Genomic DNA, 21716 nt, shown 5'->3' with positions numbered 1-21716 from the left:
ACATGTACAATAATATCATTGTATTACTGTTTACCTATGTCGTGTCATGATTTTTTTATGAATATAAATAGCCGATTTGAATACAACACTATATAGACCATTTGAACGAGAACAAGCCTTGAACGACAGAGTTAAATACCAACAAAATTATATTACTGCAACTGTTTCACAAATAAAACATTTTAGATAAACTCTCTGAATTCTATAGTTACTGATTATATAGCAATTATTAACTACTTTTTATGTCATTTTATCTAATTGAGATCATTTCATATTGAAATATGTGTTTTTAATGTTTCTGCAACCGTCCTTTAACAAATATACCACATCAAAACATTTGTGGAGGGGTTTCTTTTATTGATTACACACCGTTTGGTAGTGTACTGAAGCACCTTTATTATATAGGTAATTCTGGCTGTTTTATGTTTTTATATAAGACTAGACATGCCCCTGTGTTTACATTGAAATCTGGATACCGAGTCAGAATCCTAGTTTTTTTCGGCATATGACGCGAAAGGTGGCGTTAATTACTGGTCAAGATGAAGTATGTGATTGGTCAATGTAGCGGTCAATGCAAAATGCAGATATGCAGTTAAAAACGAAACAAAGCTAAGATTGAATGCAAGCTAAATAAGTGGATGTATCTTTTCAAATGACACATTAATACAATCATATTCCTGATTAAAATGCAGTCTTATTATTACCAAAAATGATTCAAACTGATCTAATTTTGTTATCCGTGCTGAAACGTATTGTTTTTTATTAGTTCGTTCACAGGTGCCTGACTCTCATTTATATGTACTCTATATGTTATTATTTTATAAAACAAGTCAGGCACCTGTGGTTCGTTGATTTATTTCACCAACTGTTTTACATTAGAACCACCAGCATTAAAACTATGCCGTTGATCTTTTTTAAAGATATTTCTTGTTTATATTGTTTTCGTAAATAATGATGATCTACTTTCTGTATATATAACACGAATACATTATGTTATACTTCCCGGATTCTTTTTCGTCCGGTTTTCGGTTTTAAATTTAAGTGATAGTTTGCTACTTCCGGGTATTTTTCGCCGGTTGAGAAAAGAGCGACATCACTAAACTACACAGAGCCATCATGTCGTCGTCGTTAGTAAGAGTCATCGCAGATGAGTCCCAGTTTGATACGGAACTGACAAACGCGGGTGCTAAGTTGACGGTTGCTTATTTCACCGCAAAATGGTAAATATGATAGATCTCTCCACTATCTTGAAAACTTTTGATATAGTCATTATTAATCTAGAATATTCGAATCTTTTTCAGACATACACGATGAATTTATTTCTGGTGCGAGACTTTTATAATCATTCAGAACATCTATGTTAAGACATATTGATGTCTGTTGGGTTCGTTGTTTCCCCACTGATAGCACGTTGGTTTTCCCCCGTAGGTTTTCCTCCAACATTAAAAACAATATCTGTTCCATCACTGGCATCAACGTCGTCGTGATAAAAACTCCACAGAGCTTATGTTCTTGTTAACCATGTAAACGACGATAAAGATGTTATTAGTATTACCGATAAGTTTACCATGCCCTATTTTTTCCAACTGCTTCTTCCAATAACTCAGGGAACGTGTTATAGTTCTTGTCAGATGGTGACCTGTACATGTATACAAGATCTAGAATAGCTGAGGTAAAGATCATTCACTAACAATTCTTTGTTATCACTCTCTTACCTTTGTTTATCATCAGAGGTAAAAGAAACTTGCTACAAATAGTCTATACCATTAAATAGCTCAAATGACTTTCCGTTACAGAATTTAGTGGTTATTTATTAGTTATGTCTCTTCTATTGCCAAATATTAGCACTAAGTAATTACAGCATAGACATTCCCAGTTCAATGGACCCTGGATCGACTTGAAAAATTGAAGGAAAATCCCTAGCCATGAATACAGGTGCTTCTGTGATAAGTTTTATAACAGTTTCTTTTTATTTTGTATTTTTTTCATATTATTGGCTATATCTTTTAAAAAAAATAACCTTATGAACAATAAACATTCAAATTTGATGATATATTTACATTTAAAAAACATAAATTATTAATTATGAAAAGGTTATCAGAATTCGTTGATCAATAGTCTGAATATGCAAATTTTGTGACATATACAATAAAACGCATGCGCACAACAAAGTAAAACACATGAAAACAAAAATGGCTTCCAATATCAATCGGCTGCGGTTGAAAACAATAATAGCTTCCGCAATGAAGAAAAATGGGTCAAACACAATCCTAGAATTAAACTGGGGAAGCAGTGCAATAGATTGGAACAGTTCAAACATGAAAACAGCAGTAATACGGACGCTGCTCGTATTCTGCTTGGTTGCTGGATAGTAGGTCATGTCAATCTCTGTAATATTTACACAAACTCGGTAAAAATTACACAAATTTGGTAATATTTATACAGTCAGTACCAGTACATTGCTACTGTCACTATACTATATGTACAGTGTTTACACTTATTTACACATAAAGATGTGTGCCGGAATATATGCAGAATGTGTAATTTAACATATAAACCACTATATAATATCGTTATCCAACTAACCCAGATGGAATATTTCGCCTTGTAAACTATCGTGTGTTTGTGTTGCCTCTATTTCAAAACAGTCACATGATGATTTAAAAATAATTTCCGCGCTAAATTTAGAGGGTGGCTCCCAACTAAATCGAGTGGTCAAGCTGGACATAGGGATCGACTGTACATTGGGACAGCACAGAAACATAACTTGAAAGGAACAAAACACGTACATTCAATGAAAATAACAACATTTTTACGATGAAGTCCCTTTAAGTGCATGATGAAAGCAGTTGTGCATTTTTCCTGTATCTCCATCTCAGTAATTACCATTCGTGACATTAACTTTGTAGTCTTTATAGAATAACATTGAATTGCAAGAAGGCATATCAGGCTTTTTTCTCCTGGCATTGCTAGGGACGCCAGCTTTGTTCTAATATTCAATAGAAGACATTGTTCTGGGTCAATGTAGAGAATTCCTTCTTGTTGGTGACATTCAGCATGTTTCTTCCTTATTTGATTAAAATTATTTGCAGAGTGCAGACCTCGGCTATCATGGGAACATTTGTATGATCTATGATCAGATATTAAACTGATTTTCTCAGAAAAGACGATCCCCTGTCTAATGTAGGGGAAATAACTCTTATCTCTTATAAATTCGCTGTAATTATTAGCTCACCTGGTCCAAAGGACCAAGGTGAGCTTATGCCATACCGTGGCATTGTCCGTCCGTCAACAATTAACTTATTTGACTTCTTCTTCATAACCGCTGATCGGAATTTAACCAAATTTGGTCAGAAGCATCCCTATGGGTAGGGGACTCAAAATTGTACAAATGATGGGGCTGACCCTCTAGGGCGGGGCCAAAAGGGGTCAATTTAGCTATTTTGATATAAACGACTTCTTCTCTGAAACCGAGCAATGGATATCGCTCATATTTGCTTGGTAGCATCATTATGGAGTGGGGATTCTAAATTGTACAAATGATGGGGCTGACCCCCTGGGGGCCTCTGGGGCAGGGCCAAATGAGGTCAATCGGGCTATAGTATATTGATATAAACGACTTCTTCTCTGAAACCGAAGCAATGGATATCGCTCATATTTGCTTGGTAGCATCACTATGTGGTGGGGATTCAAAATTGTACAAATGATTGGGCTGACCCCCCAGGGGCCTGAGGGGCGGGGCCAAATGTGGTCAATTGGGCTCTATTGATATAAACGACTTCTTCTCTGAAACCGAGCAATTGATATCGCTCATATTTGCCTGGTAGCATCACTACTGAGTAGGGGACTCAAAATTGTACAAATGGTGGGGCTGACCCCCCGGGGCGCTGATAGTAATAGTAATAGGACTCGCATAGTAATAGGACCCCCCCCCCCCCCCCCCCCAGGAGTCTAGCTAAGCTTCTGACCCTTGGACCACTAGAATAGCTGTAAAATGTATTGATACATCACTCTCATTGCTTTAAGCTGTATTTCATGTAAACCTGGCCAGAAAATTGTCTGACACCTTTATGTGAAATTTGGTGGAAAATTGTGTTCACTTATTCTAAATGACATCATATCCAAATGTCTTTCTGGTTCCACAAGGGAGGTAATTCACCATAAAGTTATACATCTGTTAATTGAGATCTGACTAGATGGTTGTGTTCATTGCTTCAGATTAAAATGATGTAATATATTGGTGAAGGAGTGCTAGCATGCCAGAACAAAAGACAGTTGGTGGGCATATTTTTTCATATTTTTTTTAATAGTTTTGCATTATATAGACAAGCGATCTTGAAAAATCTTTCATTGAAAATGGCCCAAAAAGTACTACAGGGTACACATATGGAAGGGTAGTGTAAATGGAAACACAGGTATTTTTGTTGTTGTTGTTTTGCCTTTCTTTGCTTTCATTATCTATCTTGTTACAATCCAATGTTGGCTGGTTATCCTATGAACTTCATATTTTTTAATTCACAGGTGTGGACCATGCAGGATGATAGGACCGGTTTTTGAAAGATTAAGTAAAGAATACCCAAATGTGATTTTCCTCAAAATTGACGTGGATGACTCTCAGGTGATTAAATATATATGAACTGTATGAAGTAGAAGATAATGTAATGGTCTTCTGTCTGACATTTTATTATGTGATGTATAGATCATTATGTTGGACTGGGTACATAATGGTGAAAGATAACGGTCAACAGTCGAAACTCTTCCACCGAGGTGTTAATCGGAACCAACCTAATGAGCTGTCTGCCAGCAGCCTAGGGAAATAGTTCATTGGGTTGGTCGGATTGGTCGGAACACAGAGGGGAGAGTTTTGACTGTTGACTGATAAGGCATGAAACAACTGTTTTGTTACCTGAATAATCAACAGGATCCAGGGAAAGGCTATTTTATTAGGCTGTGCTCCACATAAAAATTCATCAGTAGGCTGTTTAAATCTGGCTTTGCTGCAATTTTGAAATTAAAAGTTAACTTTCCTTTGGTCAGTACATTGTAAGAATTTTTAAAGACCTTTTTATGATATTCTTTGTGTTTGCCAAATTTCTGTTTTCATTGAGATATAGCAAACCCTGGTCGGAGATTTCTTTGAGATAAAACAAACCCTGGTCGGAGATTTCTTTGAGATAAAACAAACCCTGGTCGGAGATTTCTTTTAGATAAAATAAACCCTTGTCGGAGATTTCTTTGAGATAATTAAAACAATTAAACCCTGGTCAGAGATTTCTTTAAGATAAAACAAACCCTAGTCAGAGATTTCTTTGACATAAAACAAACCCTGGTCGGAGATTTCTTTGAGATAAAACAAACCCTGGTCAGAGATTTCTTTGAGATAAAACAAACCCTGGTCGGAGATTTCTTTGAGATAAAACAAACCCTAGTCAGAGATTTCTTTGAGCTAAAACAAACCCTGGTCGGAGATTTCTTGGAGATAAAACCAACCCTGGTCAGAGATTTCTTTGAAATAATTAAAACAATTAAACCCTGGTCGGAGATTTCTTTGAGCTAAAACCAACCCTGGTCAGAGATTTCTTTGATCATGAGCTAAAACCAACCCTGGTTGGAGATTTCTTTGAGATAAAACAAACCCTGGTCGGAGATTTCTTTGAGATAAAACAAACCCTGGACGGAGATTTCTTTGAGATAAAACCAACCCTGGTCGGAGATTTCTTTGAGATAAAACAAACCCTAGTCAGAGATTTCTTTGAGATAAAAACAAACCCTGGTCGGAGATTTCTTTGAACCTTTCAGACTTTGAATGAGCAGCCATAACTACTTGTTTCTATGAATACTCTTTACAAATCATGACCAGAAAGATGCTTCATTACTATCATTTGAATGTTTGGGCCTGTGTAGATGTTCCTCGCCATGGTTTCTGGTAAACAGGCAGAAATACTTAATTTAGATTTACATAGAGAGTCAGGTAACAAAAACAATTACCAGGGTATGTTATTATGTGTTAATAGTTTCGCGTAAGTGCTTACGATATACTCTTAGGTAAGAAATGTAGATTGTTTGATTAGTCATGCAGCATAGTGAACTTACAACTCATCAGGTTTTATTAAAATCACCCATGCATACCAGATACTATTTGAATAAATGGGAGCTGAAATAAATCTGAACACAGGTAAACATTCTTTATTTCACACCTGATTACATTTCATTGCCCAGCTGTAAGAGAGTTGGGGAATACAGTAAATCCTGAGTGTTCCGAGTGCAATTGTATCAAGAATTCCAAATGGCATTTTCCAAAAGGGTTATTTCTTAAAAAGAATTTAGGTCAAATTTAAAACCGGGCAAATATGTTTTGTGTTGCTCAAAGTAGAAACTAAACCGGGACGGAAATCACCAGGTATACAGAACTTACAACAGTATAGTTAAATGGTGTTTGATTACGAACTTAGTGACCAATTTAAGGTTAGATTAGCTTCATGAAATATGTCTTTATTTTCAGGCACTTGCAGAAAAACATGGTGTAACGGCCATGCCAACTTTTATATTTTTCAAAAACAATGATGAAGTTGACCGAATGCAAGGGGCAGATGCTGCTACGCTGGAGTCGAAAATAAAAGAACGTGGAGGAAATTCAGAAGAAGGAGAGGATGACACAGCAGTCAAGGGCCACGTATGTATTCAGTCAGTGTAAAGTGAGGGTCTATACAGACCGCATAATACACTTAGATGGGACTAAAGGGGTGTTCTGAGGTAAATAGATATCTCATTTATCCATATATGTAAGGTAGGTGTTATTTCACACCCGATTTTATTGTATTCACACCAAATTCTTAGCGACGCCAAACGTTGTTGGATAATTCTACGTTTTCATGTAGTAGTGTGCTCTGCCCTACACCAGACATGGTGACAGGGCCAGAGAAAACAATCCCTTCCCTGTTGTCTGGTTTACTGGCCAGGGTTTTGGGTACTCTACTCAAATTCCCTATTGTCTTGTATACTGTACAGGGTTTCGGTACACCCTGTTTAGCGTCAGCTGGAGAAGATTTACCATCCCCTCCCTGTTGTCACACATCATAGACAAAGTTTTATGTTTTAATTATACACAGCGATCCTTTCCCTTAGTGACAAATACACTGGTCATGATTTACCAGTTATTTTTGTCACATTGCTTTGACAGCAAAAAAATTTTAAAAAAAAAGTAACTTTTTCATAAACTTGTATATCTTATTCTATCTAGATGGACCTTGCTTCATTTATCTGCAAGTCCGGCTGCGAATGTCTAAACGAGGCTGATGATCATCCGCTGGCTCATGCATTCACAACAAAGGGAGGCTACTTGGAGTCAGACTGTGACGAACAGGTGAGTTTTTTACGTCGGTATTTAATGAATGTGAAAATGTATTTGTAGATAATCATCAATCATGTGGGATGCGGTACACTATGAAATACACAGTAACATAGTAAAGGAAGGTAGTTGTTTGTTTAATTATCTTGGGCTTGCTTCGAAACGTCCCTATAAATTTGGAAGTGAAAAGGTACAGAGTCACCTGCTGCACTGCCTGGGTTTCATACGGGTACTCCAATATCATCCCACATTAAGATCCCTGCATGCCTCCATCCGGGTAATCAAGAGTTGATACATTATATTAGAAATGAAGTTGTTTCGCAATTGTTGTAAAATAAAGAAAGTTTACATTTTGCTATAACTAAACATTGTAATAGGTGTAAGAATCGATATATATTGTCAATGTATGAATATTACAATTGAAAAAGTTGGAAAATATGTTATTAATTGTTAAAGCCAGCATTAAAACAAATCTGTTCACTTTCTTTGCACAAGGTTCACTTCCCTTCATCAGTCCATGCAAGTGACATAATATAAAATCAATCATTATATTTAAAATTTCTGCTGTCAGATTACAAAATTTATCATACTGGACCAATGAATGAAGCTCAAACTTTTTGAGGTGCTAATTTAACGAAGGTTCCTGCTATGTACATTTATTGTGAATTTCCGAAATATTTGAGTGATGCTGGTCTTGTTTACTATAACATTTTTTCTTGAAGTAAGAAATGTATCTATTCCTTTGTGATCACCCAACTTGCTGCCCAGGTGACACATCCACTTCCATGGAATTCTTGTTTATCACGTACACTATAAGTCAGCTGTTTCACCTGTGTTTATATATATATACATCATTGTTACACAATTTACAGAATTAAAGTGCATTCAAGTCTGAGGTGGTATAAAACAATATCACCATGCAATGGAAATGCTGAATGTAATCACCTTGAGGCAGAGTGAAGTGAAATGTACAAATTTTAATGAAAACTATACACTGTATACATGTGCTGTGTGTAATTACAAAGGACTTACAGTGGTGAAACATGATATACCTGTTATTTAAGCAATGAACTGTGGTTTTAATGTTGTTATAGTCGCTATGAAAGCAAGATGCATGAGGGGCAAATGTCATGTAGGCACATGCTACATTTGCCCACCATACATCTTGCTGTCATATCGACCATGACAACATTAAAATCATTGTTCAATACTTATATTTACATTGTGTTACCATTTTCGTCAACTTTGAAAAAAAACTGAACCAACAAAATAATTCCACCTTTTTTAATGTCACATGACCCACTTGGTTTTATAGCCTGAGGCACTGGGTGTTATAGGCGTATGGTGGCAACTGCCTCATGTGTCCATGGGAAAATGTGGAGCAAATGTAAATATTTATCTGTGTGGCTCGTAGATCATGAGGCCTTTGCATATACCTGTACATTATGTATTTAATATGGACATTTAGTAATGATTGTTTTATTGTCTTACAGCTAATTATCAATGTGGAGTTCAACCAAAGTGTGAAGTTACATTCCCTGAAAATGTATGGACCTGCAGGTAAATACCTAAACATGATTTATGTTTACTTACATGGTAGGTATAACTTCTGACCTGTTTATCGAACAAGGATCAGTATATTGGTGTAGCTGTTCGCTGGCAACTTACTTCAGTTAAGAAATATTGTTACGACTGTAGTACTTAGTCAGTTGTTAGCTTACTTGTCCAAACAGCAAGTGAGCTTATGATGTGGTATACAAATCCATTGTCTGTTCATCCGACTGGCCATCTGTCCATCTGATTGTCATCTGTCCAGCTGTCCATCCATTTGCCATCTGTCCAGCATCAACTTTTCCATTTAAACATTTTCTCAATGATAGTATATAAACAAACTTGCATCACTCAAAATTTTTTACATTTAATTACCTGAATTCCTACTATCCTCCGAGTTAGTACAAACCAATACACAGATTTCCTTACAATAATCACAGTAATATAACGTAAATAAAAAATCACCAACAGGAAGACGAGTGGAAACGAGGGTGACCTCCGAGGTCAACCGCTGTATACAAGATAAACTACTGGTAAAAAAGTACCAGGTACAATACATAATACACAACCGGTGTATATGAAAATAAAGTATAATTTTGGTGATTACAAGCCCAGACACCTATTGGGCCTGGGGTATACCGGGGTGAAGACTTACCAAGTTTGTTCAAATGTTAGAGTAGCAGTGTCTAATTAGGAGAAGATCCATGCTGTTTGTGGATCGATCCCTCCTCAGGGTGGGTTGTGTTTCTCAGGATTCTCTCAGATTACAGGACATCCTGTTTGATCCTGGTGGTCTGTGGGAAATCACATACCTCTAATTATTAAGATGTAGTCACCACCGTCTACATTAAAACACTGCCTCTATGAATTCTTTTGACAGAAAATGGACCTAAAACAGTAAAAGTTTTCCAGAATCTTCCAAATTCCTTGGACTTTGATAAGGCTGAAAACATGGAACCAACACAAACTTTAGAGTAAGTATGAGCATGTCTGTAGTTATTGATCGTATGTTAGGTTTACATGAAGATTTTTGTTTATCATTGGAGGTGTAGTCTATTGGTAGGAAGCATTGGAGGTGTGGTCTAATAGTAGGAAGCATTGGAGGTGTTGTCTAGTGGTAGGAAGCGTTGGAGGTGTGGTCTAATAGTAGGAAGCATTGGAGGTGTAGTCTAGTGGTAGGAAGCGTTGGAGGTGTGGTCTAATAGTAGGAAGCATTGGAGGTGTGGTGTAGTGGTAGGAAGCCTTGGAGGTGTTGTCTAGTGGTAGGAAGCATTGGAGGTGTGGTCTAATAGTAGGAAGCATTGGAGGTGTGGTCTAATGGTAGGAAGCGTTGGAGGTGTTATCTAATAGTAGGAAGCATTGGAGGTGTAGTCTAGTGGTAGGAAGCGTTGGAGGTGTGGTGTAGTGGTAGGAAGCCTTGGAGGTGTTGTCTAGTGGTAGGAAGCATTGGAGGTGTTATCTAATAGTAGGAAGCATTGGAGGTGTAGTCTAGTGGTAGGAAGCGTTGGAGGTGTTGTCTAGTGGTAGGAAGCATTGGAGGTGTTGTCTAGTGGTTGGAAGCATTGGAGGTGTTGTCTAGTGGTAGGAAGCATTGGAGGTGTTGTCTAGTGGTAGGAAGCATTGGAGGTGTTGTCTAGTGGTAGGAAGCATTGGAGGTGTTGTCTAGTGGTAGGAAGCATTGGAGGTGTTGTCTAGTGGTAGGAAGCGTTGGAGGTGTTATCTAATAGTAGGAAGCATTGGAGGTGTTGTCTAGTGGTAGGAAGCATTGGAGGTGTGGTCTAGTGGTAGGAAGCATTGGAGGTGTTGTCTAGTGGTAGGAAGCGTTGGAGGTGTTGTCTAGTGGTAGGAAGCGTTGGAGGTGTAGTCTAATGGTAGGAAGCGTTGGAGGTGTTGTCTAGTTGTAGGAAGCATTGGAGGTGTAGTCTAATGGTAGGAAGCGTTGGAGGTGTGGTGTAGTGGTAGGAAGCATTGGAGGTGTGGTCTAGTGGTAGGAAGCATTGGAGGTGTTGTCTAGTGGTAGGAAGCATTGTAGGTCTGGTCTAATAGTAGGAAGCATTGGAGGTGTAGTCTAGTGGTAGGAAGCATTGGAGGTGTAGTCTAGTGGTAGGAAGCGTTGGAGGTGTGGTCTAGTGGTAGGAAGCATTGGAGGTGTGGTCTAGTGGTAGGAAGCATTGGAGGTGTTGTCTAGTGGTAGGAAGCATTGGAGGTGTAGTCTAGTGGTAGGAAGCATTGGAGGTGTTGTCTAGTGGTAGGAAGCATTGGAGGTGTTGTCTAGTGGTAGGAAGCGTAGGAGGTGTAGTCTAGTGGTAGGAAGCATTGGAGGTGTTGTCTAGTGGTAGGAAGCGTTGGAGGTGTTGTCTAGTGGTAGGAAGCATTGGAGGTGTGGTCTAGTGGTAGGAAGCATTGGAGGTGTAGTCTAGTGGTAGGAAGCATTGGAGGTGTTGTCTAGTGGTAGGAAGCATTGCTCAGGTGTAGTCTAGTGGTAGGAAGCATTGGAGGTGTGGTCTAGTGGTAGGAAGCATTGGAGGTGTAGTCTAGTGGTAGGAAGCATTGGAGGTGTAGTCTAGTGGTAGGAAGCATTGGAGGTGTTGTCTAGTGGTAGGAAGCATTGGAGGTGTTGTCTAGTGGTAGGAAGCTTTGGAGGTGTTGTCTAGTGGTAGGAATCATTGGAGGTCTGGTCTAATGGTAGGAAGCATTGGAGGTGTAGTCTAGTGGTAGGAAGCATTGGAGGTGTTGTCTAGTGGTAGGAAGCGTTGGAGGTGTAGTCTAGTGGTAGGAAGCATTGGAGGTGTTGTCTAATAGTAGGAAGCATTGGAGGTGTAGTCTAGTGGTAGGAAGCGTTGGAGGTGTTGTCTAATAGTAGGAAGCATTGGAGGTGTAGTCTAGTGGTAGGAAGCATTGGAGGTGTTGTCTAGTGGTAGGAAGCGTTGGAGGTGTTGTCTAATAGTAGGAAGCATTGGAGGTGTAGTCTAGTGGTAGGAAGCATTGGAGGTGTTGTCTAGTGGTAGGAAGCGTTGGAGGTGTTGTCTAATAGTAGGAAGCATTGGAGGTGTTGTCTGGTGGTAGGAATCATTGGATATGTAGTCTAGTGGTAGGAAGCATTGGAGGTGTGGTCTAGTGGTAGGAAGCCTTGGAGGTGTAGTCTAGTGGTAGGAATCATTGGAGGTGTGGTCTAATAGTAGGAAGCATTGGAGGTGTAGTCTAGTGGTAGGAAGCATTGGAGGTGTTGTCTAGTGGTAGGAAGCATTGGAGGTGTTGTCTAGTGGTAGGAAGCATTGGAGGTGTTGTCTAGTGGTAGGAAGCCTTGGAGGTGTGGTCTAGTGGTAGGAAGCATTGGAGGTGTTGTCTAGTGGTAGGAAGCATTGGAGGTGTAGTCTAGTGGTAGGAAGCATTGGAGGTGTGGTCTAGTGGTAGGAAGCCTTGGAGGTGTTGTCTAGTGGTAGGAAGCATTGGAGGTGTTGTCTAGTGGTAGGAAGCGTTGGAGGTGTGGTCTAGTGGTAGGAATCATTGGAGGTGTGGTGTAGTGGTAGGAAGCATTGGAGGTGTTGTCTAGTGTTAGGAAGCATTGTAGGTCTGGTCTAATAGTAGGAAGCATTGGAGGTGTAGTCTAGTGGTAGGAAGCGTTGGAGGTGTGGTCTAGTGGTAGGAAGCATTGGAGGTGTAGTCTAGTGGTAGGAAGCGTTGGAGATGTAGTCTAGTGGTAGGAAGCATTGGAGGTGTGGTCTAGTGGTAGGAGGCATTGGAGGTGTCGTCTATTGGTAGGAAGCGTTGGCGGTGTTGTCTAGTTGTAGGAAGCATTGGAGGTGTAGTCTAGTGGTAGGAAGCATTGGAGGTGTTGTCTAGTGGTAGGAAGCATTGGAGGTGTTGTCTAGTGGTAGGAAGCGTTGGAGGTGTAGTCTAGTGGTAGGAAGCATTGGAGGTGTTGTCTAGTGGTAGGAAGCATTGGAGGTTAGTCTAGTGGTAGGAAGCATTGGAGGTGTTGTCTAGTGGTAGGAAGCATTGGAGGTGTTGTCTAGTGGTAGGAAGCGTTGGAGGTGTAGTCTAGTGGTAGGAAGCATTGGAGGTGTTGTCTAGTGGTAGGAAGCATTGGAGGTGTAGTCTAGTGGTAGGATGCAGGGCTATGTGACAGATAGTTGCTGGTTAGAATCCCAGCACGGGCTCTGTGTTGTTTCCTTGAACACCATACTTTACTCGACCGTGTTCAAGTCAACTCAGTTGTAAATGGGTTGACGTAGGGCAGTGCAGTAAATGCTGAGGATAAGATATTGGTTCTGAAATGGCAGCTCAGTCTGTATGCTCACTAGGGAATTGAGGAAGACACTGGCCCTATAACTACAGATAATCTGAACAACTTTCAGATAGATATATGTCGCTGTGATATAGCAATATACAAATATATAAACTTATTGTATGGTTGGTCTCACTAAAGTGATCATTAAGGTGCTTAGTTTCTGTATTGCATCCGTTGGTTTTGATACTCCTTCTATGGTGCCGGGGGGGAGGGGGGAGTGGTTAAGGTTTCTCAACACTTTATCACTAGCCCTCCACCTCTGGGTTGTGAGTTCAAAACCTACATGGAGCAGTTGCCAGGTACTAACCGTAGGCCGGTGGTTTTTCTCTGGGTACTCTGGCTTTCCTCCGCCTCCAAACCTGGCACGTCCTTAAATGACTCTGGCTGTTAAAAGGACGTTAAACAAAATAAACCAAACCAAACTCTTTGATACTATACACTGTAGTTGCTTGTTAAATCAACCTTTTTCTTAATCAGAACATAGATGCCCTTGATATTTATGTTGATATGGTTGAAGATTCAGTTTTTACCTCTCAGTCAGGTTCTGATTTTGAGGATGTGATATCTTGTATTACCCTAATAACAGATGACATCAAGAAGCAGAAGGCCTTTAGCTGTCTGGAATACCTTATATTATTATGTCTCCCTCCGAGTTCATTTTCTAATATTTTGTTATGGCCATCACCAAAATGTGTTGAAGATATGTTGATGAAACTGGAGGGTACCTGCATCACCTAAAGCCGATTTTGCGGTGTACTGCCATTGGGTCACTGTGACCTTGACTTCAAAGTCAAATAAGTGTGAATTTTACATCAATTTATTGTCTGGTTTCAAAGGTTTACTGAGTACAAAAAATAGAAATTAAAAATCAGTGCCTAGGTAGAGAGAAGGAGTAAAAATATTTTTATTCACAAAAACAATCTCTAGTTTATTTTCCTTGTACATTTTCAAGAGTCTCCAATTTCTAAATTTTTGTTCATATGTTGTGGTGGCTTCATTGATTCTAAGTTAGAGTTATGGTTTTATTAGCTCACCTGGACCGAAGGTCCGGTGAGCTTATGCCATGGTGCAGCGTCCGTCGTCCGGCGTCCGTCCGTCAACATTTGCTTCAAATCGCTACTTGTCAAAAAGTTCTTATTGGATTTTGACCAAATTTGGTCAGAAACATCCTTGGCAGAAGGGGATAAGATTTTGCATAAATGGTGACTCTGACCCCCAAGGGGCCTGAGGGGCGGGGCCCAATAGGGGAAATTGAGGCAATTCCTTTAAATCGCTACTAGTCATAAAGTTATGAATGGATTTGAACCCAATTTGGTCAGAAACATCCTTTGGGGAAGGGGAACAGATTTTGCATAAATGGTTACTCTGACCCCCAAGGGGCCAAAGGGGCGGGGCCTAATGGGGAAATAGAGGTAATTCCTTAAAATCGCTACTAGTCATAAAGTTATGAATGGATTTGAACCCAATTTGGTCAGAAACATCCTTTGGGGAAGGGGAACAGATTTTGCATAAATGGTTACTCTGACCCCCAAGGGGCCAAAGGGGCGGGGCCTAATGGGGAAATAGAGGTAATTCCTTCAAATCGCTACTAGTCATAAAGTTATGAATGGATTTGAACCCGATTTGGTCAGAAACATCCTTTGGGGAAGGGGAACAGATTTTGCATAAATGGTTACTCTGACCCCCAAGGGGCCAAAGGGGCGGGGTCTAATGGGGAAATAGAGATAATTCCTTCAAATCGCTACTAGTCATAAAGTTATGAATGGATTTGAACCCAATTTGGTAAGAAACATCCTTCGGGAAAGGAGATCAGATTTTGCATAAATGGGGACTCTGACCCCCAAGGGGCCTGAGGGGCAGGGCCCAATAGGGGAAATTAAGGCAATTCCTTAAAATAGCTACTAGTCATAAAGTTATGAATGGATTTGAACCCAATTTGGTCAGAAACATACTTTGGGAAAGGGGAACAGATTTTGCATAAATGGTTACTCTGACCCCCAAGGGGCCAAACGGGCGGGGCCCATTAGGGGAAATAGAGGTAATTCCTTCAAATCGCTACTAGTCATAAAGTTATGAAAGGATTTGAACCTAATTTGGTCAGAAACATCCTTCAGGGAAGGGGAACAGATTTTGCATAAATGGGAACTCTGACCCCCAAGGGGCCAAAGGGGAGGGGCCTAATGGGGAAATAGAGGTAATTCCTTCAAATCGCTACTAGTCATAAAGTTATGAATGGATTTGAACCCAATTTGGTAAGAAACATCCTTTGGGGAAGGGGAACAGATTTTGCATAAATGGTTACTCTGACCCCCAAGGGGCCAAAGGGGCGGGGCCTAATGGGGAAATAGAGGTAATTCCTTCAAATCGCTACTAGTCATAAAGTTATGAATGGATTTGAACCCAATTTGGTCAGAAACATCCTTTGGGGAAGGGGAACAGATTTTGCATAAATGGTTACTCTGACCCCCAAGGGGCCAAAGGGGCGGGGCCTAATGGGGAAATAGAGGTAATTCCTTCAAATCGCTACTAGTCATAAAGTTATGAATGGATTTGAACCCGATTTGGTCAGAAACATCCTTTGGGGAAGGGGAACAGATTTTGCATAAATGGTTACTCTGACCCCCAAGGGGCCAAAGGGGCGGGGCCTAATGGGGAAATAGAGGTAATTCCTTCAAATCGCTACTTGCATAAAGTTATGAATGGATTTGAACCCAATTTAGTCAGAAGCATTCTTGGGGGAAGGGGAACAGATTTTGCATAAATGGTTACTCTGACCCCCAAAGGACCAAAGGGGCGGGGCCTAATGGGGAAACAGAGGTAATATCTTTAAATCGCTACTAGTCATAAAATTATGAAAAGATTTGAACCGAATTTGGTCAAAAACATCATTGGGGGAAGGGGAACAGATTTTGCATAAATGGTGACTTTGACCCCCAAGGGGCCAAAGGGGCAAGGCCCCATATGGGAAATAGAGGTAATTCCTTTAAATCGCTACTAGTCATAAAGTTATGAATGGATTTGAACCCAATTTAGTAAGAAACATCCTTTGGGGAAGGAGATCAGATTTTGCATAAATGGGGACTCTGACCCCCAAGGGGCCAAAGGGGCGGGGCCTAATGGGGAAATAGAGGTAATTCCTTAAAATCGCTACTAGTCATAAAGTTATGAATGGATTTGAACCCAATTTGGTAAGAAACATTCTTGGGGGAAGGGGAACAGATTTTGCATAAATGTTGACTCTGACCCCCGAGGGGCAAAAGGGGTGGGGCCCCATATGGGAAATAGAAGTAATTCCTTTAAATCACTACTAGTCATAAAGTTATAAATGCATGTTGTAAACTCAGAGAGTCTGGACTTCATTATTTCTTTAAAGCAGTTGGGATCCCCACGCTATAACCATAAATAGCATTGTTTGAGGTTAACAAACAAAAGGAATTGAACATGAACATTATTTTGACATTTGGTCAAATCCAACCAGGTGAGCGATACAGGCCCCATGGGCCTCTTGTTATAATATCAGTATTCTATCTTGTTTTTCATCACATGCTATGGCAGTGTTAACAATCTGACAAATATTCCTGAGGTTTGTTTAGGTGTTGTATCGTTTGATGTCCTATCAATAGTTTTGGTCATTGGAGGACATAATTATTCTGTAGGGGTATTGGGTCAGTCACTGTTACAAGTGAGGGAGATAGGGAACATTGTATTGCTGTAGCTCTCAGAATGTTTGTTATTATCATTATTACCTCTCGGACATATTTTCCATTCATTCGTGAATGCTGATCTAGAAATGACTAACTTTGCAAATGATTTAGACTCATCGGCTCTTCATGACTCCAATATCGGTAATGGATAGTATAGCTTAGCAACTATCCGAAAAATGTTATTTTTGTACAAATAATTGCAAATGATTTGAATTTGTGATTAATTCTCCTCGTGTGTTAACACAAAAACAAATCCTTCACTAAATATAAATGATTTACAGTATTATGCAATATTTTTGTTGATTTTGACATTGTAGACTCACGCCAGATGATGTGAAGGAGGGCACTTTAATTAATCTACGCTACGTTAAATATCAGAACGTGAAAAGTATAACGGTAAGTAAAAAAATAAATGAACTGTATATTTTTTAAAAGTTATATGCTTATAAAATCAACACAACCTAGATTATCAAAATGTAAAGGTATAATAATGGGTTTTATTACTGATATCACCTGTTGTATAACTCACTAGTGTAGTCAAATCTTGTTTTCTCGGTTCAAATTAACCAAACATATTCTATATGTAATTGTTTGCTGTCTGTAGTGAATTTTTACTTCAGTTAAGTTGGATCTTGGTGTTATCAAAAGTTTAAAATAACATTTTGACTGTATGCCATATTAAACAATTGAAATTCAAACTCTAATTGTGCTTAAAAAATGTTCTTCTATTGAATTAGACTTTAAAGAGATTAAGTGAAATGTAAATACTTAAAACTTAGATTATTTTATTGAGAAGAAATTTTGATGATTTCTGATAAAATGTTTAATTTTGAAGAAATGAATTATAATTTTATCTTATAACCAATGCCTACAAAATTTGACCAAATAATAATTTGAAAAAATCATGAAAAATTATCACACAGAGTTCTAGTGTTAACCAACAAATCTATCTTACAGATATTTATAAAGGACAACCTGGGTGAAGCAGAGACGACACAGATAGACTACTTGGGGTTTGTCGGCAGTACCAGTGCTTCTACAAATATGGCAGACTTCAAACGGGTATGTATAAATAAGATGTGTCTGCAGTTGTCAATAACAGGCTGTAAATTGATTGAAAATTAGGAAGAAATAGGGTGTGTTTATGGGTATGGGAAGTATTTCATATTTAACTCTGCTCCACCAAAGGACTTATGCTGTGATGTGGCGTCCGTCATCTGTCCATTGTCATCATTCATTCAAATGACTGCTTCTGAAGATTTAAGATGCCCAGAGGCCTGATATTGGGCCTGTAGCATACCGTATATGCTGGGATGAAGAGTTACCAAGTTTGCTCAAGTGAATGATCTTGACATAAATTTTTCTGAGTTACAAGTTTATTTATACCCAAGTAACCGTGTTCATGGGTTTTACTGGAATATTGGCATTAAAATGTCTACCTGACCCCAGGATTCCAAATTAAATCATTTCTATCCATGGTTGGATTTCCTTCCTATTACTTCTATTTAATGTGTTAAATAACTTATATGGGTGGTACCCCTTAACAATATGGGTGGTACCCCTTAACAAAACCAGGAATCCTTTGGTGGGGTAGATGTTTTACTAGAATAGCCCTTAAAATTTTTCATATTTCTACTTGAACCTCCTGTGAATCTATACTATAGCAAAGAGCTTGATCTGAAACAACATTGTTCAGCTGTATAAGTGATAACCGGATTTATTACATTTTTACCAGTGAAATATCAAAAATTATTCATTCTATAAAAGTGATATTTTTCAATCATATTAAAAATATCACTTTTGCTGATTTGACCAATCAAATTAATGATTAGAAAATACAAAAATAATTAACCAATCAGAAAGCCCGACATATATGTCAGCACCTGGACAGGGGGAACTACTTTTTTTGTTTACAAATTATCGCTGTAGGCCTAGTTAGCATACGGGGTAGGTTTTTCATTGATAAAAAATGTAATAAACTCGTGTGGCTAATATTTAGATATTTTCACTTGTGCTGCGCACTCGTGAAAAATATCAAAATATTAACCCCACTCGTGAAATATATTTGGTATTTACTGAAGACACTGTTAGATATCCTCTATATATTGATTTAGAAAGATGGAAAAACTATTGCATATTTCTAATTGTTTTATATGTATTGTTTTATATGTATTGTTTTCAGGTTGCTGGAAAGAAAGGAGAAAGCCATTAACATTTGGATATTACTGTTACTCGGAGAATTATTGAAAAAAAAACTCAAGAAATTCATTTGAAGATTTACCAGCTTCATGGTATGCAAAATTAAATATTTGACTCCCTAAAAGGTGTGAAAGACTTAAATTTTTTCAGATGTTTAATTTCTAGTTCTTGAAGGTGAAACAAATTCGAACAATTGTGACATTCTTGTATCATCGACAAATATTGTTATTTATTGCCATTTATTAAGGCAAATTGGAAGGATTCATCAATCAGGATCTGGGTTAAATTAAATTGCCTCTTTGCTTATGGAATCCAATTGAAGTGGGAAGGACACATCTATTAAATATCAATGTGAGATGGATTAACATTCTTGGAAGAGGATACAACACGATGGATTTTCTAGAACGGAAATTAAATTGTGACTTTGCACGATAACTGATGTGTTGGCTGGATGCTATATTGGAATAAAATAAGATTTCTGAACTGTTTTTGGGAAAGCATGTAATCTGCTCAATGCTTATTATTCATTTTTTCTTCGTAAAATTTAAGTTTCAAAATAACAAGATTCCATGTCACAATCATGTATTCTGTGCAGTAAATCCTGACATTACCGACACACTGTGGGATCATGTCAATGTATCGGGTATGGCTGTGGAGCATGTATACGTTCTGTTGGATATTGCCTTGATATTACAGGATGTTAAAGCCAGTGGTCGGTAAAGTCAGTGGTCGGTAAATTAAAGTCAGTGGTCGGTAAAGTCAGTGGTCGGTAAATTAAAGTCAGTGGTCGGTAAAGTCATTGTCTGCAATTACAGTGGAGTATGTAACCATTCTTTTGGATACTGTCTAATATCACAGGATGTATTTAAAATTAGTGGTTGGTAAATTCAGGTTTCACTGTATAAGTACATGTATGTATTACATCCTTCACTTGTAAAAATTCCCTTTATCTATCCAGCAGTAAGCCCAGGTTTACAACATGTAAAATAGGACGATGAATGTCATTTTGTTGACTTTTCTACTAAAGATGACAAGACACACTCGCACGCCATTTAAAACGTTTATTTACATGTAAAAATTCATACACATACGAGGAAATTAAAGGTTTTGGGGATACCAGTGTCTACTGAAGATGACAAGACACATACTAGACTAATTGTCTGAAAAGTAGAGAATTATTTAGGGGTTGTGAAGTAGAGCTGATAATAGTCTTCACTATTCTTAGTGTTTCACTTTCATTTCTAGATAGCAAGGAAATGTACGTGTACATCCTATAAGAAAAAAAAAATTTAAGACAAATTCCTGTACAAGATTAACAAACCGACAATTCATGTAGTCAGATAATGAAAGAGTAGGATTTATGCAACACTACAGATAGTTCTGAAAATATTTCATTGTATTTACTCAATGTAACTGAAATTATACAATTTATATACAATTTATTATTTAAATGATTTAATTGTATACTGTAAATACCATGAATTCAGTGTTGAGCAAGGATAATCCCGTTCACCTTGAACACTTTCTCTTCAAATGGATTTTGTTGAAATTTTGACTTAATGAGTTGACCACAGAAATTACCTCAAAAAGGAGTGGAGACATTTTACCCAACACAACAAGATGTGGGCACTTGTGTTTCCATTTTCTTTAAAAAAAAATCCTGGAATTATCACAGCACATTTTGCTATTGGCTAAACCCCCTGAAAATGGCATATTACTCTGTTTTCCACAGAATACATGACAATATTGCAGTCATGTGTTGAACAGAGTTATAGCCCTTTATTATGATAATATACAAAAGTTGTTGACATTCAGTTTATCCCATTGTATGACATGTCAATAATGAATGACAGGGTATGATATCACAACATGAAATCGGACAGGAGGTGAGGATATAATGTGTTATCTGTCGACATATTTCGTAATCAAGTATCAATTTTTTGTAAGATGGAGAACAAATAGAATTCATAATTATCAACGGATTCAATATTATAATTCTTTTTGGGGGGGGGGGGGGGGGAATACATGATCTGATAAGATTTTTAACCTTAAAGCAATTGTGGTATTGGATGAAACATGCATTCACCTTGTATTAAAGTCGTTCACTTCTTAATATGGTTGTTTGTGTTTACCTGTACCATCTGACAACTGAAAATTTATATACAACATTGTAGATGGCTTTTTTGGTCACCTGAGACAAAGTCGCAAGTGACCTATTATAATCGTCTTTTATCCGTCGTCATGCGTCCGTAAACAATTTATATTTTCGTCTTCTTCTCTGAAACCGCCAAACTAAATTAAATGAAATTTTGCAGGAAGCTTCTATGGGTAAAGGTCAAACAAAATTGTGAATTATAGAGTCCCCAACCCCAAAATGCCTGGGGAGCGGGGCTAAATGGACAAAAACTTCAAAAATCTTCTCTACTCTTAGATATGATTGTATCAAACTCTCTCCATAAATGGAAGGGTCTTAGGCGCTTAACTGAAATTGAGAATTTCATGACTTTGGAGTCTTAACATTTGCTCCTGGGGAGGGGTACACTTTATATAGGGAAATCACATTTTAGACTATGATTTGTTGGATTTGTATTGGAATTCATTCTGACCTGCTTAACATTATCAG

The 21716-nt window shown here is 38.3% G+C and overlaps 1 protein-coding gene across 1 annotated transcript; it reads left to right on the top strand.

Moving 5' to 3' along the window:
- The first annotated feature begins 1061 nt into the window (after positions 1-1061).
- LOC117315765 (thioredoxin-like protein 1) lies at positions 1062-21206 on the top strand. Its single transcript, XM_033870122.1, has 9 exons — positions 1062-1220; positions 4522-4618; positions 6503-6673; positions 7241-7363; positions 8842-8908; positions 9780-9873; positions 17212-17290; positions 17852-17956; positions 19077-21206. The coding sequence occupies exons 1-9, from the start codon at positions 1117-1119 to the stop codon at positions 19104-19106; spliced, it is 870 nt and encodes a 289-aa protein (XP_033726013.1). The 5' UTR covers positions 1062-1116; the 3' UTR covers positions 19107-21206.
- Positions 21207-21716: the final 510 nt, after the last annotated feature.

The sequence above is a fragment of the Pecten maximus genome, chromosome 17, assembly GCF_902652985.1.
Source record: "Pecten maximus chromosome 17, xPecMax1.1, whole genome shotgun sequence".
In the NCBI taxonomy this organism is placed as follows: Eukaryota; Metazoa; Mollusca; class Bivalvia; order Pectinida; family Pectinidae; genus Pecten; species Pecten maximus.
The sequence above is the reverse complement of the archived record's forward strand: the minus strand, read 5'-3'. Positions and strand labels throughout refer to the sequence as shown.

Bases quoted from the DNA above. Each gene is read 5' to 3' on its own strand.
- LOC117315765 (XM_033870122.1), top strand. From the start codon at position 1,117: ATGTCGTCGTCGTTAGTAAGAGTCATCGCAGATGAGTCCCAGTTTGAT. The intron at 6,674-7,240 runs GTATGTATTCAG...TATTCTATCTAG, and splicing joins ACACAGCAGTCAAGGGCCAC to ATGGACCTTGCTTCATTTAT. The intron at 17,291-17,851 runs GTAAGTAAAAAA...TCTATCTTACAG, and splicing joins AGAACGTGAAAAGTATAACG to ATATTTATAAAGGACAACCT.